The sequence below is a fragment of the Pangasianodon hypophthalmus genome, chromosome 24 (genome assembly GCF_027358585.1).
Source record: "Pangasianodon hypophthalmus isolate fPanHyp1 chromosome 24, fPanHyp1.pri, whole genome shotgun sequence".
In the NCBI taxonomy this organism is placed as follows: domain Eukaryota; kingdom Metazoa; phylum Chordata; class Actinopteri; order Siluriformes; family Pangasiidae; genus Pangasianodon; species Pangasianodon hypophthalmus.
The window spans coordinates 18,688,119-18,710,614 of NC_069733.1; the positions used below are offsets into that span (position 1 = coordinate 18,688,119).

The window sequence follows — 22,496 nt, forward strand, 5'->3', positions numbered from 1 at the left end:
TTTTGTACAATGGGGACTATATGATGAGCCACTTCACTAACATTGAAGGAAAAAAAACGATTAGTTCGGGAATCGGCAAAATCGACGGGATGCGGGATTTCAGAAGAATGAAGTGATCTCTGGGGTAAAAAAAAAACTTTATCAGAGCTGATAAATAAAAAAAAAAACAACATTTTTCTAAACGTGAACCTTCGCGGCTTCTGTCGCAGATCCTCTGTTTGATCCTGTGGTTTATCCAATCACAAGCATTTATGCAAATTAGTTAGCTGAATGCTAAGATCTCATTGGACCAGAGACTAGCTACAGACAGAGATAGAAAAGTCAGAAGTGATTACGACTGAAGATACGAATCGTAACACGGGAATGTAACGTACATGTTTCTCACATGTGACATATTTACTGCATTTCTTCATCTTCACAAACTGCTCAGAGTCACAGGGCTTTAAATTAAGACTAATGTATTATTTTGGAATAATTTTTTTAAAAAAAAGAAAAAAACTTAAAGAGCACGTGGGATTGGTCAAAGTTTCTTGAGTGGGATTAAAAACGTCGCATGAACACGTTTATTTCCGTGATGAGTCCAGATCACCGGTCAAAAGTGGTGACGTGAAACAATGGAAGCAAAACAACTTCATATTAAATATATTATAATTTATTATTATTTTAAAATACACGAGTAATACGCGAGTAATTACACTTCGTTACTATACGTACGTATCATTTTGTCGTATTTATAATTTACTTGATTGTTACTGAAAGTAAATATTTGTTCTCTTACTTAATTATGTATCGCCTTCGAACAGTTTAAGTTAAAAATTACTTTTCACACAAAACATTAATTGATGAATTTAATTTAATGGTTAAAACAAACGTTAAGATGTAGCTGTTGTCGTCATTCAGTCATGATAGTCGCAGATAAAGTTAGTCATATTAGAGCAAGTTAGAAACAAAACTGTAACCTACAATTAAAAAAAATGAAAATTTATTCTATGATTCAAGAATTATGACACTATTTTAGGGCCACTGTTTAAAATTTATTATTATTTTTTTTTAAAAAAAAGCAAGATTTCAAGAGTGAAGGTGTAAATGTTGACATTTTGTCGTAATATTTTACAGATAAATAAAGACTTTTTTCTTGAAATATTAAAACTTTATTTCCAATATATATATATATATATATATATATATATATATATATATATATATATATATATATATATAATATTATATATATAATATTATATATATAATATAATATTTTCAAAATATTACTTTATTCTTGAAATATTAAAATTTTTTTTGTCATATCAAATATTATGATTTTTTCCTTGAAATATTACGACATTCTTCTCAAAATATTACTTTATTCTTGAAATATTTTAACTTTTTTTCCCCTCACAATGTCATTAGCCAGGTTTCTGTCCACTGTTTGCGCTTTTCTGTTATCGACAAAGTGAAACTTTTACTGCGTAAGAAAATAAAACTTTGTGAAATTTGCTGTCTCCCATCTGTTTCCATCCAATTGGCCTTTTACTGATAAAATGGTGTGTGTGATGACGTCATCCTTAAGAAAAAATAAAACAAATTGTCATAGAAGTTTTGTTCTATCGCAAAAGAAATCTGCCCTTGAGCCTTTTCCGTACATAATTTTGAGTATATTGTAAATTTTGTACCTTTTGCATCCCACATGTTCTCAAATCTTTGTAAAATGGATAGTATTAAGTTAAATTAATTTAAATTAAATGAAACTGGCCAGCTTACACACTTCAATTCAGTTAAATTTTATTTGTATAGTGCTTTTAATAACGGACATCACATCACAAAACAGCTTTACGGAAATGTATAAATTCAGGATATAAATTGTAAATGTGTGAATTTATGCCTAATGAGTGAGCCAGAGGCGACGGTGGTGAGGGAAAAACTCCCTGAGACGACACGAGGAAGAAACCTTGAGAGGAACCTTGAGAGGAACCAGACTGAAAAGGGAATCCGTCCTCATCTGGGTGACTCCGGATAGTGCGATTATAAATCATTCCCTTCTATAACTGTGTACTACATGAACAAATAGTGCAGTTGTGTAACCAGTAAATTCATCAGTTTTCACATGAAGTCTATTTTGTTGAAGTTATCACCTGTTCACATCGATTTTAATTTCATAAATAATTGCACTTGTATGAAATATCAGAAGACGACGTCAGAAAGGAGAAGTTCCTCATCTGATAGAGCTCCAAGTATCTTAAGCCCTGATACGACGAAGTCTGTGTGTAATAGACGCTTCTGTGTGGGACGGAGTATTTAACGCTACTCGCAGCTCACAAGTAGAGAAAATCCTGAGGTTTTATTGAAATAAAGAAATCACAAAACTACAAGCAAGAGCTCCAGGCCATTCCAATTCAAAAATACAGTTCTGTGCAAAAGTCTTAGGCACATGCAAAGAAACGCTGTAGAGCAAAGACGCCTTCAAAAATAATGAAATTAAATGTTTCTACATTCTCGCTTCTTATTTCTGCAGCCAAACCCAGCAGCCTTCATTATGTTTTTATTTATTTATTTATTTATTCTGGAATATCATATATTACAACTTTATTCTTGAAATCTTGTATTTTTATTTATTTATTTAAAACAAACAAACAAACAAACAAAAACAAACAAACAAACAAACAAACAAAAAAACGCTGTCGTACTGAATAAATAGCTTTAGGTGTTTTATTTTGATACTGATTTTTTTCTCACAATATCATATATTATGACTTTTTTCTCAAAATATTATTTTATTCTTGAAATACTGCAATTTTTTTTTGTAATATCATACATTACAACTTTATTCTCAAAATATCATGATTTTTATTCTTGAAATCTTATTTATTTATTTAATCTAGTTAACAACAACAACAACAATAACAACAAAAACAAAAACACTGGATCTCACTTGACATTTAATTTTTTTCTCACAATATCATATGACTATTTTTTTCCTCAAAATATTACTGTATTCTTGCAAAATTGAGGGTTTTTTTTTTGTAATATCATATGTTACGACTTTATTCTTGAAATCTTGCATTTTATTTATTTATTTATTTATTTAAAAACAACAACAACAACACTAGCCCTCGAACACCATCGTACGGAATAAATAGCTTCTTTGAGACCAAATTTATCAAATATATATCATATAAATATCATATATTACTCTCAAAATTTTGCTTATTTTTTCTATTATTATTATTATTATTATTATTATTAGGTTACTTTATTCTTGCAATATTGCGACCTTTCATATATTATATATTACGACTTCATTCTTGAAATCTTGTATTTCTATTTATTTATTTATTTACTTATTTATTTATTTAAATACAAGAACAACAATAACAATAACAGCACCAACAACAACAACAATAACAATAACAGCAGCAACAACAACAACAATAACAATAACAGCAACAGCAACAGCAACAGCACCAACAACAACAACAATAACAATAACAGCAACAACAACAACAACAACAACAATAACAATAACAGCAACAACAACAACAACAACACTGGCCCTCAAATAGCTCCTTGGGGACCCAATGTAGGTCTTTTATTTTGACATGCCACCGTGCGCGTGTGCGCGTAGAGGGACGAACCTGTCACGAACATCGCGCGCGGGCGGTTTCCATGGCAACGTGAAACTTTCAGCCTCAGCTGTTTCAGCGTCTTGAGCTAATAAACTAAGAAGCGGCTGATTTACGCGTCTGAATGAAGAAGAGTTTGCGAGAGTGAAATGGCGCTGGACGACCCGCGGCTGGAGTGGATTAAAGAGCGAGTTTCTGCGGCTTTTTACCTGCCGGAACCCGGCTGTTTTGAGGAGCTGCTGAGCCGCAGAGATGGAGAAGAGGAGAGGAAAATCCTGCAGTTTTTAAACCAGGTGACTGAAGAGGAGTTCAGCTCAGCACTGCTGTTTTTTAAGAAAATATGGGAAGAAGAAGTGGAAGTGATGATTCCTACAGGTACACAAACGCTTTATTCACTTAACTTACTCAAATAAGGTTCCAAAACACCTATTATTATTATCATTATTATTATCTACTAATCATTGCTGTACTTCAGTATAATATCCTGTAATCAAAATGGAGGCGGAATATGCAAATGACGCACGCACGAGCTCATTGAATATGCATGCGCTAATTTGCATGTTTAAGATGCTTTGCATGTCTTGTATCCAAATTCTATAATTATTATAGAACTATTAAGAGCAAAAGTGTGTATTTTGCATCATATATGGACAAAATGTAACTTATAAAAAGATATTAAGCAAAAAAAAACAATATATATACTGTAAAAGTCTGACTTTATGAACTTTATGAGCTGATTTGTTGTAAATGTTCCTGTTTTTTTAAAACAAAAATTGGTTAAAAAAATGTCATTTTGGGAAATACACATAATATCAGTAACTAACAGAATTACAGAAAACATTCAGTCATTAAAGTGAATGTCTATGCATAGAGTTGATAATGGCTAAGTACATTATTTATTACATAAATAAAATTATCATAAATAATCAAAAACATGATTTAAAAAAAACTCTCTGAACTTCTAGATATAATTAACGATGAATTAGTTAACGAGATTGAATTTATATCAACTCCTGGAAATTTCTTTTTAACATACTGTAGAAATATGAACAGTCCTGCATCTCAGTCCGATATCTCTGCATACTTTATAGTTTATTTGTTTCACCAGAAAAGCCAAAAGAAGCTCCAGATCCTGAAGAAGACGAAGCCAAGATGAATCAGGGTTCATCTGCTGTTCCCCCGATCGAGACTCTCATCTCAGCGAGAGAGAAATCTCCCACAGAGAGTAAGAAAATGCGTAGAGTAACGAGCAAAATAGCCATAAAAGCAAGGATATAGCGCTTCTTGGTTGCATAGCAACACTGAATTTACAAAGAATTTAAATTTTTTAGCTAAAAGTTGCTTTTAAAAAGGTTGGTTTCGGTCTAGAAGGACTTTTGGAACAACCACCAAACCACCAAACTAGCACCAAATCACAAACAGCACCTGCAGCCATTTTAGTTTCAAAATCTTTACAAATTACAATTTTCACATTGTTTTGTCTTCTCAAACACCACCACACGATTTATCTGTAATCCTGTAGCAGCCTTTTTAAAAAAAATAAAAAAAAGCGTGGCTGCTTGTGTCTTTGTTTTATTGGTCAACTTCTAAAGTTGAAAAAAAATTAAATTATTGATCAAAGCACAGAGTGGCGTTTGTCGAAGTGCTTTTTTTTTTTTTTTTACCTCTCGACCAATCAGGAAGCAGGTTGGGAGGCAAGAGAGAAGAAAAAAAAACATGGACGAGAACATGAGTCTTGGTTGAGTAATTAACGACAGGGAGGTGTGATGAAGACGAGTCTCATCACTGTAGTAACCAACAAGGAGGTTTGGGAAGCTGAACACAGAAGATTAAACAGGTTTTATTGGAAAGGAAGTGAAGGTGGAACGTGTGATGAAGTCAGAGCCAGGGCTTGAACTCCAGTCGATGGCGTGAGAGTCGGATGTTTTGTCTGAGAGCCACAGGGAAGGTGAAGCAAAGCTGGGCGTAGTGGAGTGAAGTGGAGTGGAGATAGAGAGGGTGAAACGTGGACCTGGAGCTCAGGAGGGGAAGCAGGATTACACGGGGAACAGACACGAAGCAACAACGAGCTGAACATGAACACGAGAAAGGGCTAATCGCTGATATCGCTCTGGAAACCGGAACGATCTGGCGATGAGCGGCTGCAGAACCGGGCTTTATATACGCTGCAGGTGCGTTCAGCTTTGCCGTTGCCTGGAGGTTTGGGTAGTCAGGGGAATTATCTAGCTAGTCTGGGGCTTTGGGCAGTCAGGGGCTTCTTCTGTCCAGCTTGGGGCTTTGGGCAGTCAGGGGCTTCTTCTGTCCAGCATGAATATGGCACTCTGGGGTCCTGTCTAGCACAGGGGCAGTCAGAGTTTGGGGCAGTCAGAGTTTGGGGCAGTCAGAGGCTTTGGAGCAGTCAGGGTTTGGGGCAGTCAGGGTTTGGGGCAGTAAGAGGCTTTGGAGCAGTCAGGGTTTGGGGCAGTAAGAGGCTTTGGGCAGTCAGGGGCTTTGGGGTAGTCAGGGTTTGGGGCAGTAAGAGGCTTTATGCAGTAAGGCGCTTTGGGGCAGTCAGGGTTTGGGGCAGTAAGAGACTTTGGGCAGTAAGGGGCTTTGGGGTAGTCAGGGTTTGGGGCAGTAAGAGGCTTTATGCAGTAAGGCGCTTTGGGGCAGACAGGGTTTGGGGCAGTAAGAGACTTTGGGCAGTAAGGGGCTTTGGGGTAGTCAGTGTTTGGGGCAGTCAGAGGCTTTGGGCAGTAAGGCGGTTTGGGCAGTAAGAGGCTTTGGGCAGTAAGGCGCTTTGGGGCAATCAGGGTTTGGGGCAGTAAGAGGCTTTGGGCAGTCAGTGTTTGGGGCAGTCAGAGGCTTTGGGCAGTAAGGCGCTTTGGGGCAGTCAGAGGCTTTGGGCAGGAAGGCGGTTTGGGGCAGTAAGAGGCTTTGGGCAGTAAGGCGGTTTGGGCAGTCAGGGTTTGGGGCAGTCAGAGGCTTTGGGCAGTCAGTGTTTGGGGCAGTAAGAGGCTTTGGGCAGTAAGAGGCTTTGGGCAGTAAGGCGATTTGGGCAGTCAGGGTTTGGGGCAGTCAGAGGCTTTGGGCAGTAAGGCGCTTTGGGGCAGTCAGAGGCTTTGGGCAGTCAGGGACGTCTTGTGAAAACTGTGATGAATTTACTGGTTACACAACTGCACTATTTGTCCATGTAGTACACAGTTATAGAAGGGAATGATTTATAATCGCACTATCCGGAGTCACCCAGATGAGGACGGGTTCCCTTTTCAGTCTGGTTCCTCTCAAGGTTCCTCTCAAGGTTTCTTCCTCGTGTCGTCTCAGGGAGTTTTTCCCTCACCACCGTCGCCTCTGGCTCACTCATTAGGCATAAATTTCCATATTTATAATTTATTTGGGTTTATTTTAATTTGTTTATTTCTGTAAAGCTGCCTTGTGACAATGTCAAAATTGAAATTGAAACTTGTTCAACCCAGAAGAGGCACGAAGTGGAGCGCCACGCCCACACACGTACACACACACACACACAACACACACATAACACACACATAACACACACACACATAACACACACATAACAAAACGAGACGGAGAGACAAACACAGGAAAGACGAGAAAGGCGGAAAAACAGGAAAACAAAGGAGCTTGGCCTGGGCCATGACAATACCAGCATGTGCCAAAGTGTTTTATTCCTCTTATACCACAGCAGTTTACCAATAATTACCATTATTCATTTATTAAAGAATGACATGTCAAACATTTAATCAATCTATAGTTATATTTAATGTTGTGAATCATCCAAGAGACAAGTTAGTTCCTGTTCCTGTTCCTGTTCTCACTTACGTTATAGCAGCTATAAACAGTCGTTCCCTCACTGGTGTCTCTTATTTTTCTTATGTTGTTACCGAGAAACCGAAAAAAAACGTAAACTCCTCCGTCCTGAAGACGTCGGAAAACTTAGTTACAGTGTTTACCTGTGACACTGGAGACTCCTTCCATACATGTTAAATAAACGTCTCCTCAACGAGGACACACGTTTTTCAATCCGTTAACGTGGCGCATCCTCCCTGTGAATGAGCTGTTACTATGGAAACGATAATGTATTAGAATGAACGCATTAATATAAACCCATATAAACCTGCGCTACTGTCATAGAGAAAGTAATAATAATTAATCTTATCTACAGAGTAAGCTAAGCTAGTTAGTTAGCCGATACTAGCTAGGACTGCGTTGCTATGGTTACAGAAAATGGACAGTAAATGAGATAAGAGATGAATAAGCTACACAGGTTTGTAGATATAATCATAGAGCAGTTATTACCAATTTTAACTTGTACAGTACTTTCTCATGTTGCTTTTTTTTCCTTTTGTCGTTTCTCCTCCTGTCTCTGGCCGACTGAAGATATGACGAATGGGCGAAAGTCACCTGAAGGCCTCAGCAGGGACGTTCTGTGCCCTACGGAGGACATTTCCACCGAGGGAACCTTAGAACCAGTGAAAGTGGATGAGCTTCCTGTCACTGTAATAATCACTGACAACTTTATTTTCTGCTTTTGTGCTCAATGTTTAGTGTTTAATATCACGATAATACACCTGCTATAAAACACTACACACATTAAATGTATAGTGTGTTATTATGACTAGAGTGCTCTCTCTCTCTTTCTCTCTCTCTCCCTCTCTCTCTCTCTCTATCTCTCTCTCTGTCTCTCCCTCTCTCTCCCTCTCTCTCTGTCTCTTTCTCTCTCCCTCTCTCTCTCTCCCTCTCTCGTGTTCTCTCTCTCCCTCTCTCTCTCTGTCTCTTTCTCTCTCCCTCTCTCTATCTCCCTCTGTCTCTCTCCCTCTCTTGTGTTCTCTCTCTCTCTCTCCCTCTTTGTCTCACTCTCTCTATCTCCCTCTCTCTCTCTCCCTCTCTCGTGTTCTCTCTCTCTCTCTCTCCCTCTCTCTCTGTCTCTTTCTCTCTCCCTCTCTCTCTCTCTCTGTCTCTCCCTCTCTCTCCCTCTCTCTCTCTGTCTCTTTCTCTCTCCCTCTCTCTCTCTGTCTCTTTCTCTCTCCCTCTCTCATGTTCTCTCTCTCTCCCTCTTTGTCTCACTCTCTCTATCTCCCTCTCTCTCTCCCTCTCTGTCTCTCTTGCTCTCTCTCTCTCTTTCTCACTCTCCATCTCTCTCTCTCCCTCTCTCTCTCTCTCTCTCTCACACACACACACTCTCCCTCTCTCTCTCTCTATCTCTCTCTCTTTTTCTCTCTCTCCCTTCCTCTCTCTCTCTCTCTCTCTCTCTCTCTCTCTCTATCCATCTCTCTCTCTCTCTCTGGCTTCCAGCAGCCAATCAGAGTCAGTCTGTGGACAGAAACTATAGTCACTGTTTAAACACAGCAGCTAAGAAAAATAGCTAGTCTTAAATTGTTCATGTCACATTGAAGTGCTTCTTCCATTCAGCCTGGGGTATTGGCCAGTCAGGGGCTTCTTCTGTCTAGCCTGAGACTTTGGTCAGTCTGGGTGTTTCCATCCAGTCTGGGGCTTTGTGCAGCCAGAGGTATCTTCTATCCAACATGGAGCTTTGGACAGTCAGGGACTTCTTTGATCCAGAATGGGACTTGGGGCAGAATGGGGCTTCTTCTGTCCAGCCTAAGGCTTTGGTAGTCAGGGGTGTTTTCTGTCTAGTCTGGGACTTTGTGCAGTCAGAGGCTTCTCCTGTCCAGCACAGGGCTTTGGGTAGTCAGGGGTGTTTTCTGTTCTCTCTTGGGCTTTGTGCAGTCAGAGACTTCTCCTGTCCATCATGGGCCATTGGGTGGTAAGTGGCTTTTTCTGTCTAGCATGGGGCTTTTGCAACTTAGTGGCTTCTTCTGTCCAGCCTGGGGCTTTGGGTAGTCAGGGCTGTTTTCTATTTTGTCTGCGGCTTTGTGCAGTCAAAGACTTCTTCTGTCCATACTGGAGCTTTAGGGTAGTTGGGTGCTTCTCCTCTCCAGCATGGGGCTTTGACAAATCAGGGGCTTCTTCTGTCCAGCGTGGGACTTTGACAAATCAGGGGCTTCTTCTGTCCAGCCTGGGACTTTAGGCAATGAGGGCCTTCTTCTATTTAGCGTGATGCTTTGGAGTCAGAAGATTCTTCTGTCCAGCATGGGGCATTGAGCAGCAAGGGGCTTCTTCTGTACAGTCTGGGGCTTTGGGCAGTCAGGGGCTTCTTTGTTCTAGCATGGGGCTTTGGGTAGTCAGGGATGTCTTCTGTCTAGTCTGGGAGTTTGAGCAGTCAGGGGCTTCTTCCTGTATTAAATTTTTTAACATCAGCCATTTTAGCGTTTTGTCTTTGCTAATCTGTCGCTTAGTGGATCTCCTGTTGTTCCTTCTTGTCGTATCAGAGAGTTGAGGTACAGACTGTGTACCATGTGGAGCTGCATGTAGCAGTGAACTACATCCCAAAGAACTTCATGAAGTCCAACGTGCTCTACTTCCTGAGAAACACCAACGGTCAGTGATGATAAGTATTTTTAAAAAAAAAAGCATTCTGGTTCTGGTGGTTCTGAAAAATAAAACACGCGGGAATGGAGTTTAATGCTGTTTGTGTGTTTCAGAGACGATCATCGAGCCAGCGGATATAAACGAGGCGAATGAGCTGATGCCCAAGCTGCTGGAGATCGGCATGATGAACGGTCTTCAGCTCCTGATGTTCAGGAACGTCTTCCAGCATGTATGTGACCGGATAAAACAAACAAACAAACAAACAAACAAACAAATAAATAAATAAATCTGCTCAGTGCTAAATATCACAACTTCTTTTATCCATCTTGGGACTTTGAGCAGTGAGGACCTTCTTCTGTTCAGCATGGAGCTTTGGGCAGTCAGGGGCTTCTTCTGTCCAGCATGAATATGGCACTCTGGGGTCCTGTCTAGCCCAGAGGCAGTCAGGGTTTGTTTCAGTCAGAGGCTTTGGGCAGTAAGGGGCTTTGTGGCAGTCAGGGTTTGGGGCAGTATAGGGTTTGGGGCAGTCAGAGTTTAGGCAGTCAGGGTTTGGGTCAGTCAGAGTTTGGGGCAGTCAGGGTTTGGGACAGTCAACGTTTGGGGCAGATAAGGTTTGGGGCAGTCAGGGGCTTTGGGCAGTTAGAGGCTTTAGGCAGTCAGTCATGTTTTCTGATTATATTTTAGCATCATGGTCTTGCTGTCTAACAGGTGTACATGCCGCTGCTCTCAGTGGGCCAGATAAAGCTCTCCAATGGAAGCTACCAGCAGGAGGCGCTGAGCTCTGACGTCGGCGAAGCGAGCGCTGAGCTGAAAACTAAAGTCCAGCCGGCACCAACAGAACCCTTCAGCACGGCCCTGATCCGGGACGAGTTCCTTAACTACTCGTACAAGTACATGGGCCTTACAGACAGAACCCTGCAGGAGCTTCAGTGTGAGTTTAACTAACCTCCATCAGCTCCGTTACAGTCCTGAGAGCAATTACACACACGACTTATTCACTGTGACCTTTTCATTTTAATCCCCCGCTGTAGGTATGAATCATCTACACATCCCCGAGCTGGACCTGGACCAGGACGTGGAGATCCTGCTGGCCAGTCAGGAGGTGGTCGAAAAGCTGGAGCAGTCTGTGATGAACTGGCAAACCCAAATCACCATCATCCTCGAGGAGCAGGAAGAGAAGAAACCACAGGTCTGCTCTGAAACACCTCGAGAAATAACAAGATAAATACAAAATAAAGGTTTAAGTGGAACAACACAGTCATATCAAATAAATCACTGTACATATCTGTAAATATATATCTATTACAGTATTTATTATAAAGATCATTACAGTGCTTATTACAGAGCTTATTACAGTGCTTATTACTGTGCTTATTACTGTGCTTATTACAGTGCTTGTAATGTTTATTACTGTGCTTATTACAGTGCTTATTACTGTGCTTATTACAGTGCTTATTACTGTGCTTATTACAGTGCTTATTACTGTGCTTATTACAGTGCTTATTACTGTGCTTATTACAGTGCTTATTACTGTGCTTATTACAGTGCTTATTACTGTGCTTATTACAGTGCTTATTACAGTGCTTGTAATGTTTATTACAGAGCTTATTACTGTGCTTATTACAGTACTTATTACAGTGCTTGTAATGTTTATTACTGTGCTTATTACAGTACTTATTGCAGTGCTTATTACAGTGCTTGTAATGCTTATTACTGTGCTTATTACAGTGCTTGTAATGTTTATTACAGAGCTTATTACAGTGCTTATTACAGTGCTTGTAATACTTATTGCAGTGCTTATTACAGTGCTTGTAATGCTTATTACAGTGCTTATTACAGTGCTTGTAATGCTTATTGCAGTACTTATTACAGTGCTTATTACAGTGCTTGTAATGCTTATTACAGAGCTTATTACAGTGCTTGTAATGCTTATTACAGAGCTTATTACAGTGCTTGTAATGCTTATTACAGTACTTATTACAGAGCTTATTACAGTGCTTGTAATGCTTATTACAGTGCTTATTACAGTGCTTGTAATGTTTATTACAGAGCTTATTACAATGTTTATTAAGTCTTTATTACAGTCTTTATTTAAGGGCCTGTAAGATGAATACTTCTTTTCGTGCTCCTTTCTCTCCATGTATTTCTCATATTTATTAATTTACATCTAATTTCTTTTTTCTCCTCCCATCTTTCTTTTCAATTTTGCTTTGTTTTTCTTTCTTTTTTTCTTTCTTTCTTTCTTTCCTCTCTTAATTATTTCTTTCTTTCTTTCTTTCTTTCTTTCTTCTGCTAATTATTTTTCTTTTCCTTCCTGTTTCTCACTTTGTGTCTTTCCATTATTAAAAAAACTTTCCCGTTTTCTTTTTCCTCTGCCTTTCTCTCAGTCTCTATTTAGTTTTCTTTCTTTCTTTCTTTCTTTCTTTCTTTCTTTCTTTCTTTCTTCTGTTATTTCTTTCTTTCTTTCTTTCAATTTTGCTTTGTTTTTCTTTCTTTTTTTCTTTCTTTCTTTCTTTCCTCTCTTAATTATTTCTTTCTTTCTTTCTTTCTTTCTTTCTTCTGCTAATTATTTTTCTTTTCCTTCCTGTTTCTCACTTTGTGTCTTTCCATTATTAAAAAAACTTTCCCGTTTTCTTTTTCCTCTGCCTTTCTCTCAGTCTCTATTTAGTTTTCTTTCTTTCTTTCTTTCTTTCTTTCTTTCTTTCTTTCTTTCAATTTTGCTTTGTTTTTCTTTCTTTTTTTCTTTCTTTCTTTCTTTCCTCTCTTAATTATTTCTTTCTTTCTTTCTTCTGCTAATTATGTATTTCTTTCTTTCTTTCTTTCTTTCCTCTCTTAATTATGTATTTCTTTCTTTCTTTCTTTCTTTCTTTCTCCTCTAAATTATGTATTTCTTTCTTTCTATCTTTCTTTCTGGATATTTCCTTCAGAAATGAGAATCTAGTTACTACTATATTTTAGATGATATATTAGGATATTGAGTAGGAGGCGTGGCTTAATGATTTATTTCCCTCCACGGTTGCCTTTTTGCTTGTGTCTGATCTCGGTGCTGATCCCAGGCCCCTGGTCCGATGGCGGAGTTGGAGTTCTGGCGTGGGCGTGCGGCTGTGCTCAGTGGTCTGTGTGAGCAGCTCAAGCTGCCGGTGGTGAAGAAGATCCTGGAGCTGATGAGCCGAGCCGACCTGGACCCCATGCAGAACCTGAACGAGACTATAACCCAGCTGAACCTGTACCACGTGGAGGCCATGGAGAACGTGCGCTTCCTCGGCACCGTGGAGAGGTACTTTAAGGTGAGTCACAGTTTCTGACGCAGAGGCGTCGCAGCAGCTCGGTTTTGAGTTTTCGATTTCCGGAAAACATCTGGATAATGGATGAAAGAAGTTCAACTGATCTAATAAATCAGTACCTGGTTCTTTGGTGTAATTTGTGAAAAATGTCCTAGAAAATTTCTCAAAAATTATTTCCTAACAGTTATAAATATAAAAAAGAGAACGAAATAGCTGTTCAACAAATCACATTTACACGAAAAATAGACAATTACTCATTTTAGATGTATATAAATAGCAAAAATGTAGGAAATTTTTCAGTACTTTTAGTAGTTCTTATTTAAATTAGCAGACAGTGTGTTAAAATACTGTATTAGGCCAGTAGATGAGTCACGTCTACACATGCGCGTTTTACAAATGACTTGCAATATGAGCTAAGGATCATGTTATCAGTGGGAAAAATTTTAATTACCAATCTTAAAATTAAAAAATTTTTTAGTATATAACACATAAAGGTGAAGAGATTGAAGAGATAGTGAAGCTAATATAATTGAGCTTCCATTCTTAGAAACAATCAAAATGATATACTCAGCTTTGTATTTGTTTTTTACAGAGCCGCTGAGGTGACATTAAGGTTATTTTTTAATTAGACAAGGCAACAAATTATTCTGCTGAAGGAGATTATTATGTTTTCGCCACTAATTGAGTAACTTGAGTAACTCAATTTAATATTTTGTGGAATGTGTCGTACTTAATACATCACCTTCAGTTAATTATTTGGCAGCAATGGGCAAAAATACCAAAAAATAAATATTTAAATGATCGTTTCAAACCTGCCAAACTTCGCACAATTGGCGTAGGAGCTTCGCATTTTAACGTTGGAACACAAAAGTATGCCGAAAACCGCAGTTTTCTTTTCTTTCAATCAACACCTGACTGACACTCGCTCCGGTGTTTTGATCCCTCCGCTTGAAATATCCGCCGATACGGCATTCTCGCTTTCTGTCACGGAAAATGGATTTTTTTTAGATTTCATTGTGAATGTGAAATAAAATCTATCAACGTCATAAAATCATTAAATAAGGATATAATGTCAGTTGGCTATATTTATTACGAATGGTGCCGGAATATTTCAGCTGAAAATGGTAAATTTTTGGGTTTCATTTGAAAGAGAAAAAATAGGCTGCAAATTTTGATTAGGAAAAAAAAAACCATTAAAAAGTGTAAAATCTAACACTATAAATAATATTTATGTTAATTATAATCGAACAGTGATTTAAAACACTGAATATTAAAGCACTGAATATTTGTACGCGTGTGTATCACGTTTGCGGTTCGGCCTTTCAGCTTCACATTAACACATCCTACTGAAGCAAAGTCGGTCTAATTATAGGAAAGTGTTAAGACATATATATCTGTGCTCATTGCACAGAACACTTTATTAACGAAAAGTGCAAAAAGTAATATGTGATGAAAAAATGTATCATTGCAAGATTGATTTAAAGCACAAAAATGATCAGTCATTTCCATTCTAACGTTCCGTGACCCTAAAAGAAGCAGGTCCATAGTTTTATGTGTAATGATATAATCAATGTCTGTATCAAAGTAAAAAAATGTTTGTAGTGTTGAGAAAGAAGTCTAAGACAGATCTTAGAAAAAGTTAGAAATGCTCCAGAAATGGGACGCGGTGCTCGTTAGCTTAACGAGTCTAACGTCGTTATAAAGGGGGTCGTTTACAGCGTAACTGATCGCTGATCGGTGTTCAGTACTCCTGCCTTAACTGTGTTTATATTTCACACCAGAACCTGGCCACGGCGGTGAACTTCAGCATGATCCTGGACACCATTGCACCGCTGATGAGGGGGCTGAGGATGATATGGATCATTTCCAGCCACTACAACACGGATCAGCGCATGATGGCCCTGATGGACCGCATCGTCTGGGAGCTGTGCGAGCGCGTCGCCTGTATCATCGACGTCCGCACGCTTTTAAAGTGAGCTAGCACGATAAAGCTTAATGCTAAACAAGATCGTTTGTTAAAATGAGAACTAGAAAACAAGGCAGATTGAAAGTTTGCAAAGCGTTAGGACTAAATAACGAGGACTAAGAGATTTAAATGAACTAATAATCAGGAATAAGACCTAATCAGGGCCTTCGTGTGAGGTTATAAATGCTTTATTATCATAAATGCTTTATGAGTAAGAGGATCAACATTGTTGCTACTATATTGTGTTTATTCACTGAAATCAAATTTTAAATACAATAAGATGTTTGTATGAGTTTTTTTTGTTTTAGCTTTTGTGTTCTGGCATTTACATGCATGGGAATTTTTTTTAATACTATAAATATCCTTTAGTTAAAAAAAAAAAAAAAAAAAAAGTCTACTTCATTGTCTGTTACTGCAGAGACAAGCGTAATGTGGCCAAGGCCAAAGTTCTAGATGGCAGGCAGGTTCTGGACCAGTGGAAGTCCTGCTACTTTGCGGTTCGAGAAGTTATCGAAAAGTCCGGCAGGGAATCGCGCTGGGAGTTCGACCGCCAGAGGCTCTTTGAGAAGACGGACTACATGGCTTCAGTCTGTCAGGACTTCTACGACGTCCTGCAGGTTTGTAAAAAAAAAAAACATGAGAATAACAGTTGTGCTTAAAGTGACAGTTCAGAGAAAAACCACTTACACATTTACACCTTTATCTCCAGTGTAGTTTATTAGATTAGATGTATTTGGTGTGTGAAGTTCGCTTCTTTAAGTACATGGCCAATGTAGCTAACAAGTAAGACTATAGAAGACCACCAGTTTAGCATCGTACGAACTGCACATGTGATGTTTCGTCAGTCGGCTTTATGGAGCTGTTCCGTGTCTCAAGTCCCGAAGACTCAAATTTAACTGAACTGAGAACCCGAATCGAATCATCTACACGGATCAGTTGTGAATCACTTATGTGACTTACTCATTTAACTGTATCGTTTTGGTATCATATCGTACTATACCACGTGTTGTGTGATGTGTATCGTATCGTCTGAGGAGGGAGATTCATGCCCCTAGCGATGATCTGCACATGCTAAACTGGTAGCTATAAGCTTTCCATGTTTGTTAGCAAACTAGAGCTGTAGCTCGAATGCAAGACAATTAGCACGTTATTTTTGTCCAAACTTGTCAATTTATTTCATTCTTTGACCTCGGAGTGTTAACCTTCTGAACCGACAGACCCTGGAGGATTTTTATAAAATCTTTGGGCCGGAGATGAAGGAAGTTACGGGCGAGCCTAAGCGTATCGACGACGTGCTGCGTAGGGTGGACAGCCTGGTCGTGCCCATCGAGGAGCTGGACTTTGACCCCTTTGACATTTGCAAGATGGAAAATTGGAAAAAAGTCATTCAGGACTTCCAGAGAAAAGTTCAGGTGAGGTCATGAATACGTCTAAATCCTCTATGAAAGGATTTGTTTGTTTTGTTTAAATCACTCCACCCTGTTGCCTCTCTGTTGATCCAGGCTATTGAAGGAGAAGCCATTTACTTCATCGACCAGTCCTTCAAGACCCTGCGCTCAGCGTCTGTGGCCTTCGACATGCTGCTGAAGTTCAAACACATCCGCTCCAGAGAAGCGCTCAACAATCAGATGATGATGAAGTTCAACGACATTCTGGTCCAGTACTGCAAAGAGGTGCGGGAACATCTGAAACATCTGGCATTAAAAGCGACAAAAATGAAATTTCGTGATCAGCCAAGGCGTGTATGGTGTCATAAAAGACATGTAACATAAATACAATATAAATACAATATAGCCTTGTAGCGCTGTGGGCGTGGCCTGGCCAATGTTTTGGTGAGAAATGGTAGTAGCTATATACTGCTTCTAAAGCTAACTAGTAATACAAAACTTACTAAATGCACTAATCAGTGTGAAAATTGGTTATTTGATTTACATTTAGCTACGTGCTTGGCTTCATACTAGCTTCATTGGCAGACTAGCAAAGCGAGCTACCTGTAGCAGTTACGTAAACTCACCAGAGGCACCAACGATCTCTTCTACTTCCTGCCAAGCTTTAGTTTTTCTTCGTAATGTCTCTATACACATTTAATGAGATGTCGTATATGACAGGATAAGATAAATCCATGGTTATACACAGCTATTCTTCCATCTTTGGACGTCAAACTGTAAATGGGAACTAATCGCAGGTAAGAACTAAAGATGTGAGAGGGGAACTAAAGAAACGTCGGACCACACGCGCCAAAGGATTGGTTCGAGGAATCGTTCAAGCCAATCGATTGGATTTGTCGCTTTACAGTGTAGTGTCATACCTAATTTTCCGAGAATTGAGAAATTTTTGCGTAGTCGCCTGTCGCTTTTTCGCTTACTAACGTGATCATGCACTCACCTCAAAAGATTATTTGCTTGTAATTGAATAGTTGCATCAATTCTGTACTGAAATGGTGGTTACCTTGGTTACGTTGATATTTACATGTGAAGTTAGTGTATTCAGAGATGTGGGTGTGCCATTCAGGTTATGCAAATTACCTGCAGCTTATAAAATAGCACTTGATCCAGCACATTCTATTATTTTGTATTGCTCACAATTTAATGAAGATCGTGAAATCATGATGCGTGTGCGAATTTATCACTCTGCTAAATCGCTGTTTTAATTTTGTATATCCGAATAGCACTGATGTCTGTAGTTACATCTGAGGTGTGACTACCTACGTAACTACCTTTGACACCAAACTTGTCTCAGATATCGACTATATTTGTGTGAAGGTGAAAATCCCAGGTATTATGATCCAGAGTTTTAAATTTGTCCTTACTGTTTTAACTTTTTCTAGGTGGACGTCATAAACGAGATGTTTGTCCAGAACAAAGACAAGCCGCCTCTGAATAATAACCAGGCTCCCGTGACAGGAGCGATCTTCTGGGTGCGCGGTCTGTTTCACAGCATTAAACACACCATCGTACGCTTCCAGAAAGTGCCGGAAATGCTGCAGAGCAAACAGGGCATAGCTGTAAGCTAAACTGTTAAATATAACGCGTGTGTGTGTGTGTGTGTGTGTGTGTGTGAGACTATTAACAATCTCAAACTATGTGCTGATGTCACATATCTGTGTGATTGTGTGTGTTGACAGGCAAAAGCAAAGTTTCTGGAGGTGGGCAAGAGCATGCGGGACTACGAGATAAAAAAACACAAACGCTGGAACGAGGAGGCGGTGCAGATGCTGGAAGTGCTCATGAAGAGAAACGTCCTGCTCATGGTGAACAGCTCCGGCGACGCCTGCGGAGACGCCGCGAAGCCCGAGGTCAGAAACTCGCAGACCCCAAACAACTTTTACCCTGAGACTGATTATCCAGGTCAAGTGCATGAGATGATGAGATGATGAGATGATGAGATGAAGCGTGTTTTTCGTGTGTTATATCGGCTCGAGTGAGGAACAGTATCAAGTCCAGCGCCACCATCTGGCAGTTTGATGTAACCACAATATGTCACACTGAAATTTATATTTTTGGCCTTAAATACACTGAAAGACACAGTGGAATGTCAGTTGAGATCAATATTAAATATATAAATCTGAAACTATTAATTGATTGATTAATAATCGTCAATTTAAAGTCCAGGAAAATTGTGTTTTTTTTCACACAGAGAACATTAAAGGACATTTCTTATCTCAAGGAGTGAATCTTCTATGGATAAAATGATGAATGAAGTGGATGTTTCTCTGTAAGCGTAGCACATGAGCGCTTTTCTTTACAGGAGAACGCACTGAATGAAATCAACACACACACGTGTCAACTCAAATTGAACGGAATTGAAAAGAAATAAAATGATTTGCTTATTTAGTCCGTATTTTCTATCCCTGATTTTTTCCGGGTTTAAAAGTGAGCGCTTGTGTTTAAAGGCGGTGGTCTGGACGCTGCTGTTGAAAACCCCCGAACTACACGCATAATCTGAATGTGGAGCTCAGAAAATCCACATAAGCAGCTGTGTAACCCGACACTGAATACCAGGAACTTTCCCAATATAAATACTGATATAACTTTTGAGCTTACGTCGCAGAATTCTGAATACGACTCCTAGCGATTGAATTCTTATTCACAGATGCTGAATAAATAATGATCTTGGTGATGTGGTGTGATTGTTTTATGGTCTCTCAGGATCAGGACCAGGAGACGGGGGTGCGGTTTGTGGTGAACTTTGGCCTGGAGCTGAAGGAGATCATCATCGAGGCCAGGTACTTTGAGCAGCTGGGCTTCAGTATACCTGAACAGGTCAGGCTCGTGGCTGTGCTTCAGGACAAGTTCCTCAGGTAGGACTTTTTAAAAAAAAAAATTTACAGCACACATAGCACTTTTTTTTGCACTTTCTTGGTCAGATAGTTTATAATATCTATTAATAACGATAAAGCTGTGGAACAATCAACCACTGAATTAGTCTTCAGCTAGAAAGATTATCTGTGGAAGAGCAAATAATTTTGCTGGTTTATTACTAAATCAATTGTTGGATGAAATATTTAAGTGATGTATTTAGGTTGTAGGTATCTGAATTTTTTATTATTTTTTTATTTTAGGCTGAAATGTTACAGTTAACTTAATAATAACGACACTGTTTATAAAAACAAAGGAAAAAAATAATGATATTCTGAGCTCATCTGCCTAAATTTGGTTTCAAAATTATCTGCACCACTAGAATTATTTTTTGCTGAAACATTATGGTGAAGAATACATTCTTTTCAGTATGCCAAAATTTGTGCCGTTATTTTTTTTTCTAGAGAAAATGTTATAATTATATAGCAGAGGGTTTTTTTTTCATGCAAATGTTAAAAGATAAGTAGTTTCTCTAATTGTTAGATCCATAATTTCACCAATAATATTTTATGAAATGTAGGTAAAACTATTTATAGTATATAATAATTAGTAAATTGTTTATCGGACCGTCTCTCTATCACACTGAGCCTGTTTTCTTTCAACATATCTTTTGTTTTTATAGACATTTGGATGAACTGGACAGTTTGACGGACCACTACAAATCTGTGATGGACCGTCTGCAGGACGCAGAGTTCTTCCTGATGGCCACGCAGATACAGGAACTGAAGAGTGTGATGTCCGCCGGATATAAACGATTAACTCTGAATTCTCTGGGTATCCACAATCACATCATTACCTCATCTCACGTGTGTCAGGGAATAAACTGCAGCTAGGGGCAAGTCGCAAAAATGTCACCAAAAAGCTGTGAGCACAGGAAAAAAACTACTTTTTAACATTAAACTACTTTTCTTAACACTGTATTCCTAAAAGTAGAATTATTTTATTCACTCCTATTAGTCCTGAATCCAAATCAGAGTGAAACTGATCACTTTTGTTTTTTGTTGCTATTTGATTTGGTGTGTTTTCTCACTGCATATAATTTAAACGAACGTTAGCTGAAAGTAAAACGCACGCTTTGAGGAAAACTCCTTCATTCATTGGTTAGAAATACGTTAAAAAAAAAAGTAAACAATCCTTTGCCAAGTGCACATAGAAATCATAAAAATCACCCGAGCACGGAGAACACGGAGCCGCACTCAATGCGTATATTAGATAAATATAGAAATTACTAGTTTAAAACATTTTATGAATCGCATCGACTGTTTGTTTTCTCTTTTTGTTTGTTGGAAAAAGAAAATCTCACGTCACTTCGCATTTCTGAAACACTTAGCTTCGTCCTCTGGCTCACGTCTCATTTACAGAAAAACGTCGTCCGCAAACCCAAAACACACGCCGTATTTGGTTCATTTCCTGCATTCGGGCCAATTTAGGATCAATCTCACGGAGATGGTCTCGGACTTTACACGATTGTTGTATTCTCACCTCCACAAAAACGTGTCCTCTCCTGCAAAAACTTTGTTTGTTTGATGTCAAATCCATAACGCTGATTAATCGCTATTTATTTGAAACACGTAAATCAATACATGTTTTTTTTTAAAGATTTGTCTGCGTTGTTCTCAAGAGGTTGAATGACAGCATGTGCAAATTGACTCACTGATCCTAAGCTTGTCTGTGCTGTGAGACATTTTGTGAATCAGTGGGATGCAAATGTCACATCCATAACCGCTGGAATTGCCTCTTGATGTTTTCTAAATTGAGATCGAGTTTATAATTTCATACTAAATATGAATTTCATACTAAATATGAACCAAACGGTTTTATACACGTTACAACATTCACATTACAAGGTTGAAATGATACAAATGTTATTTTTTTGCCTTAATGTGACAGGATTTTTTTTTCAAGACGGCGTAGACCCAAAAATCAGATTTTTTTCAAATCAAAATCTGATTATTTTCAATTCAAACCCGAGCCACTTTGGCTACATTTACATTCCAAGCTTCTTTGCAGATACGATTCGGTGTGTTTGCTCACATCTGATCTGTCGATCACGTTCGTAATCTTGAAACGTGAACGTAGCCGTGGACCCTTACAGCTGTTTTCATCCTTCCTGTCCCTCAGGCCTGTCAGACTTCATCGTCAAGGCCAACCAGGCCATCGCACAGTTCGGGTCCCTGCTGAACCAAATCCAGAAGAATGAAAGAGACATAGACGCCAAGCTTCATGCCATCGAGTCAGCGAATCTTTTTAAATTCCCCGAACCAGAAAGAGCAGGAGAGCTGCCAGGTAACGAGCTGCCCAAGCTCTCATTCCCGTTTAATCTGATTAATCATGATTAAGAATTTGAAATGTGTTTGTGGGTGAAGGAGTGAAGGAGTTCTGTGAGCTGGTGGAGAAGCAAAGAGCCAAAGACGTGCGCTTGCTGAGCAGGAAGTACTCAGCCATCCGACCTCTGCTCACCAAGATGGAGTGTCTGACCACGCAGACGAGCAGCGGCAAGGCCAAGCACATGGCTCAGTACTACGCGTACTGGGAGCGTAGAGTCTTCGACTCGCTCACCAAGATGGTGCTGAAGTGAGTCTACTACTGAAGGATAACTTCATTTAAAAGATTCGGGTCAATCATGGCTGGAAATGGAGGCTTTGTTTACGTGAAAGGAGCACAATCATTACAAATTTATTTAAGTAACCTTTTAAAGTATTTATCGGTCACATTATTTATTCTGGCTAGCTATCTAGCTCCTCATTAACTGAGGGTACTTAAGGGAAAAAACACGCTTTAAATATAAGTATTTATTTGTAGCTACACACTCAACACCTGTAACATTTTATCACAG

At 39.0% G+C, this 22,496-nt stretch overlaps 1 protein-coding gene across 1 annotated transcript in view; it reads left to right on the forward strand.

Moving 5' to 3' along the window:
• Positions 1–3,671: 3,671 nt before the first annotated feature.
• Positions 3,672–22,496, forward strand: part of dnah10 (dynein axonemal heavy chain 10) — a 226,809-nt gene continuing 207,984 nt past the window's right edge. Inside the window, exons 1-18 of the mRNA XM_053229195.1 lie at positions 3,672–3,995; positions 4,729–4,845; positions 8,001–8,119; positions 9,953–10,061; positions 10,166–10,281; positions 10,761–10,983; positions 11,084–11,241; positions 13,109–13,339; positions 15,118–15,308; positions 15,721–15,919; positions 16,520–16,714; positions 16,805–16,975; positions 18,130–18,306; positions 18,427–18,597; positions 19,451–19,602; positions 20,283–20,434; positions 21,782–21,946; positions 22,027–22,234. Of these exons, the coding sequence (XP_053085170.1) occupies positions 3,770–3,995; positions 4,729–4,845; positions 8,001–8,119; positions 9,953–10,061; positions 10,166–10,281; positions 10,761–10,983; positions 11,084–11,241; positions 13,109–13,339; positions 15,118–15,308; positions 15,721–15,919; positions 16,520–16,714; positions 16,805–16,975; positions 18,130–18,306; positions 18,427–18,597; positions 19,451–19,602; positions 20,283–20,434; positions 21,782–21,946; positions 22,027–22,234 (3,080 nt within the window). The 5' untranslated portion in view covers positions 3,672–3,769. The remainder of the gene's footprint in view (positions 3,996–4,728; positions 4,846–8,000; positions 8,120–9,952; positions 10,062–10,165; positions 10,282–10,760; positions 10,984–11,083; positions 11,242–13,108; positions 13,340–15,117; positions 15,309–15,720; positions 15,920–16,519; positions 16,715–16,804; positions 16,976–18,129; positions 18,307–18,426; positions 18,598–19,450; positions 19,603–20,282; positions 20,435–21,781; positions 21,947–22,026; positions 22,235–22,496) is intronic.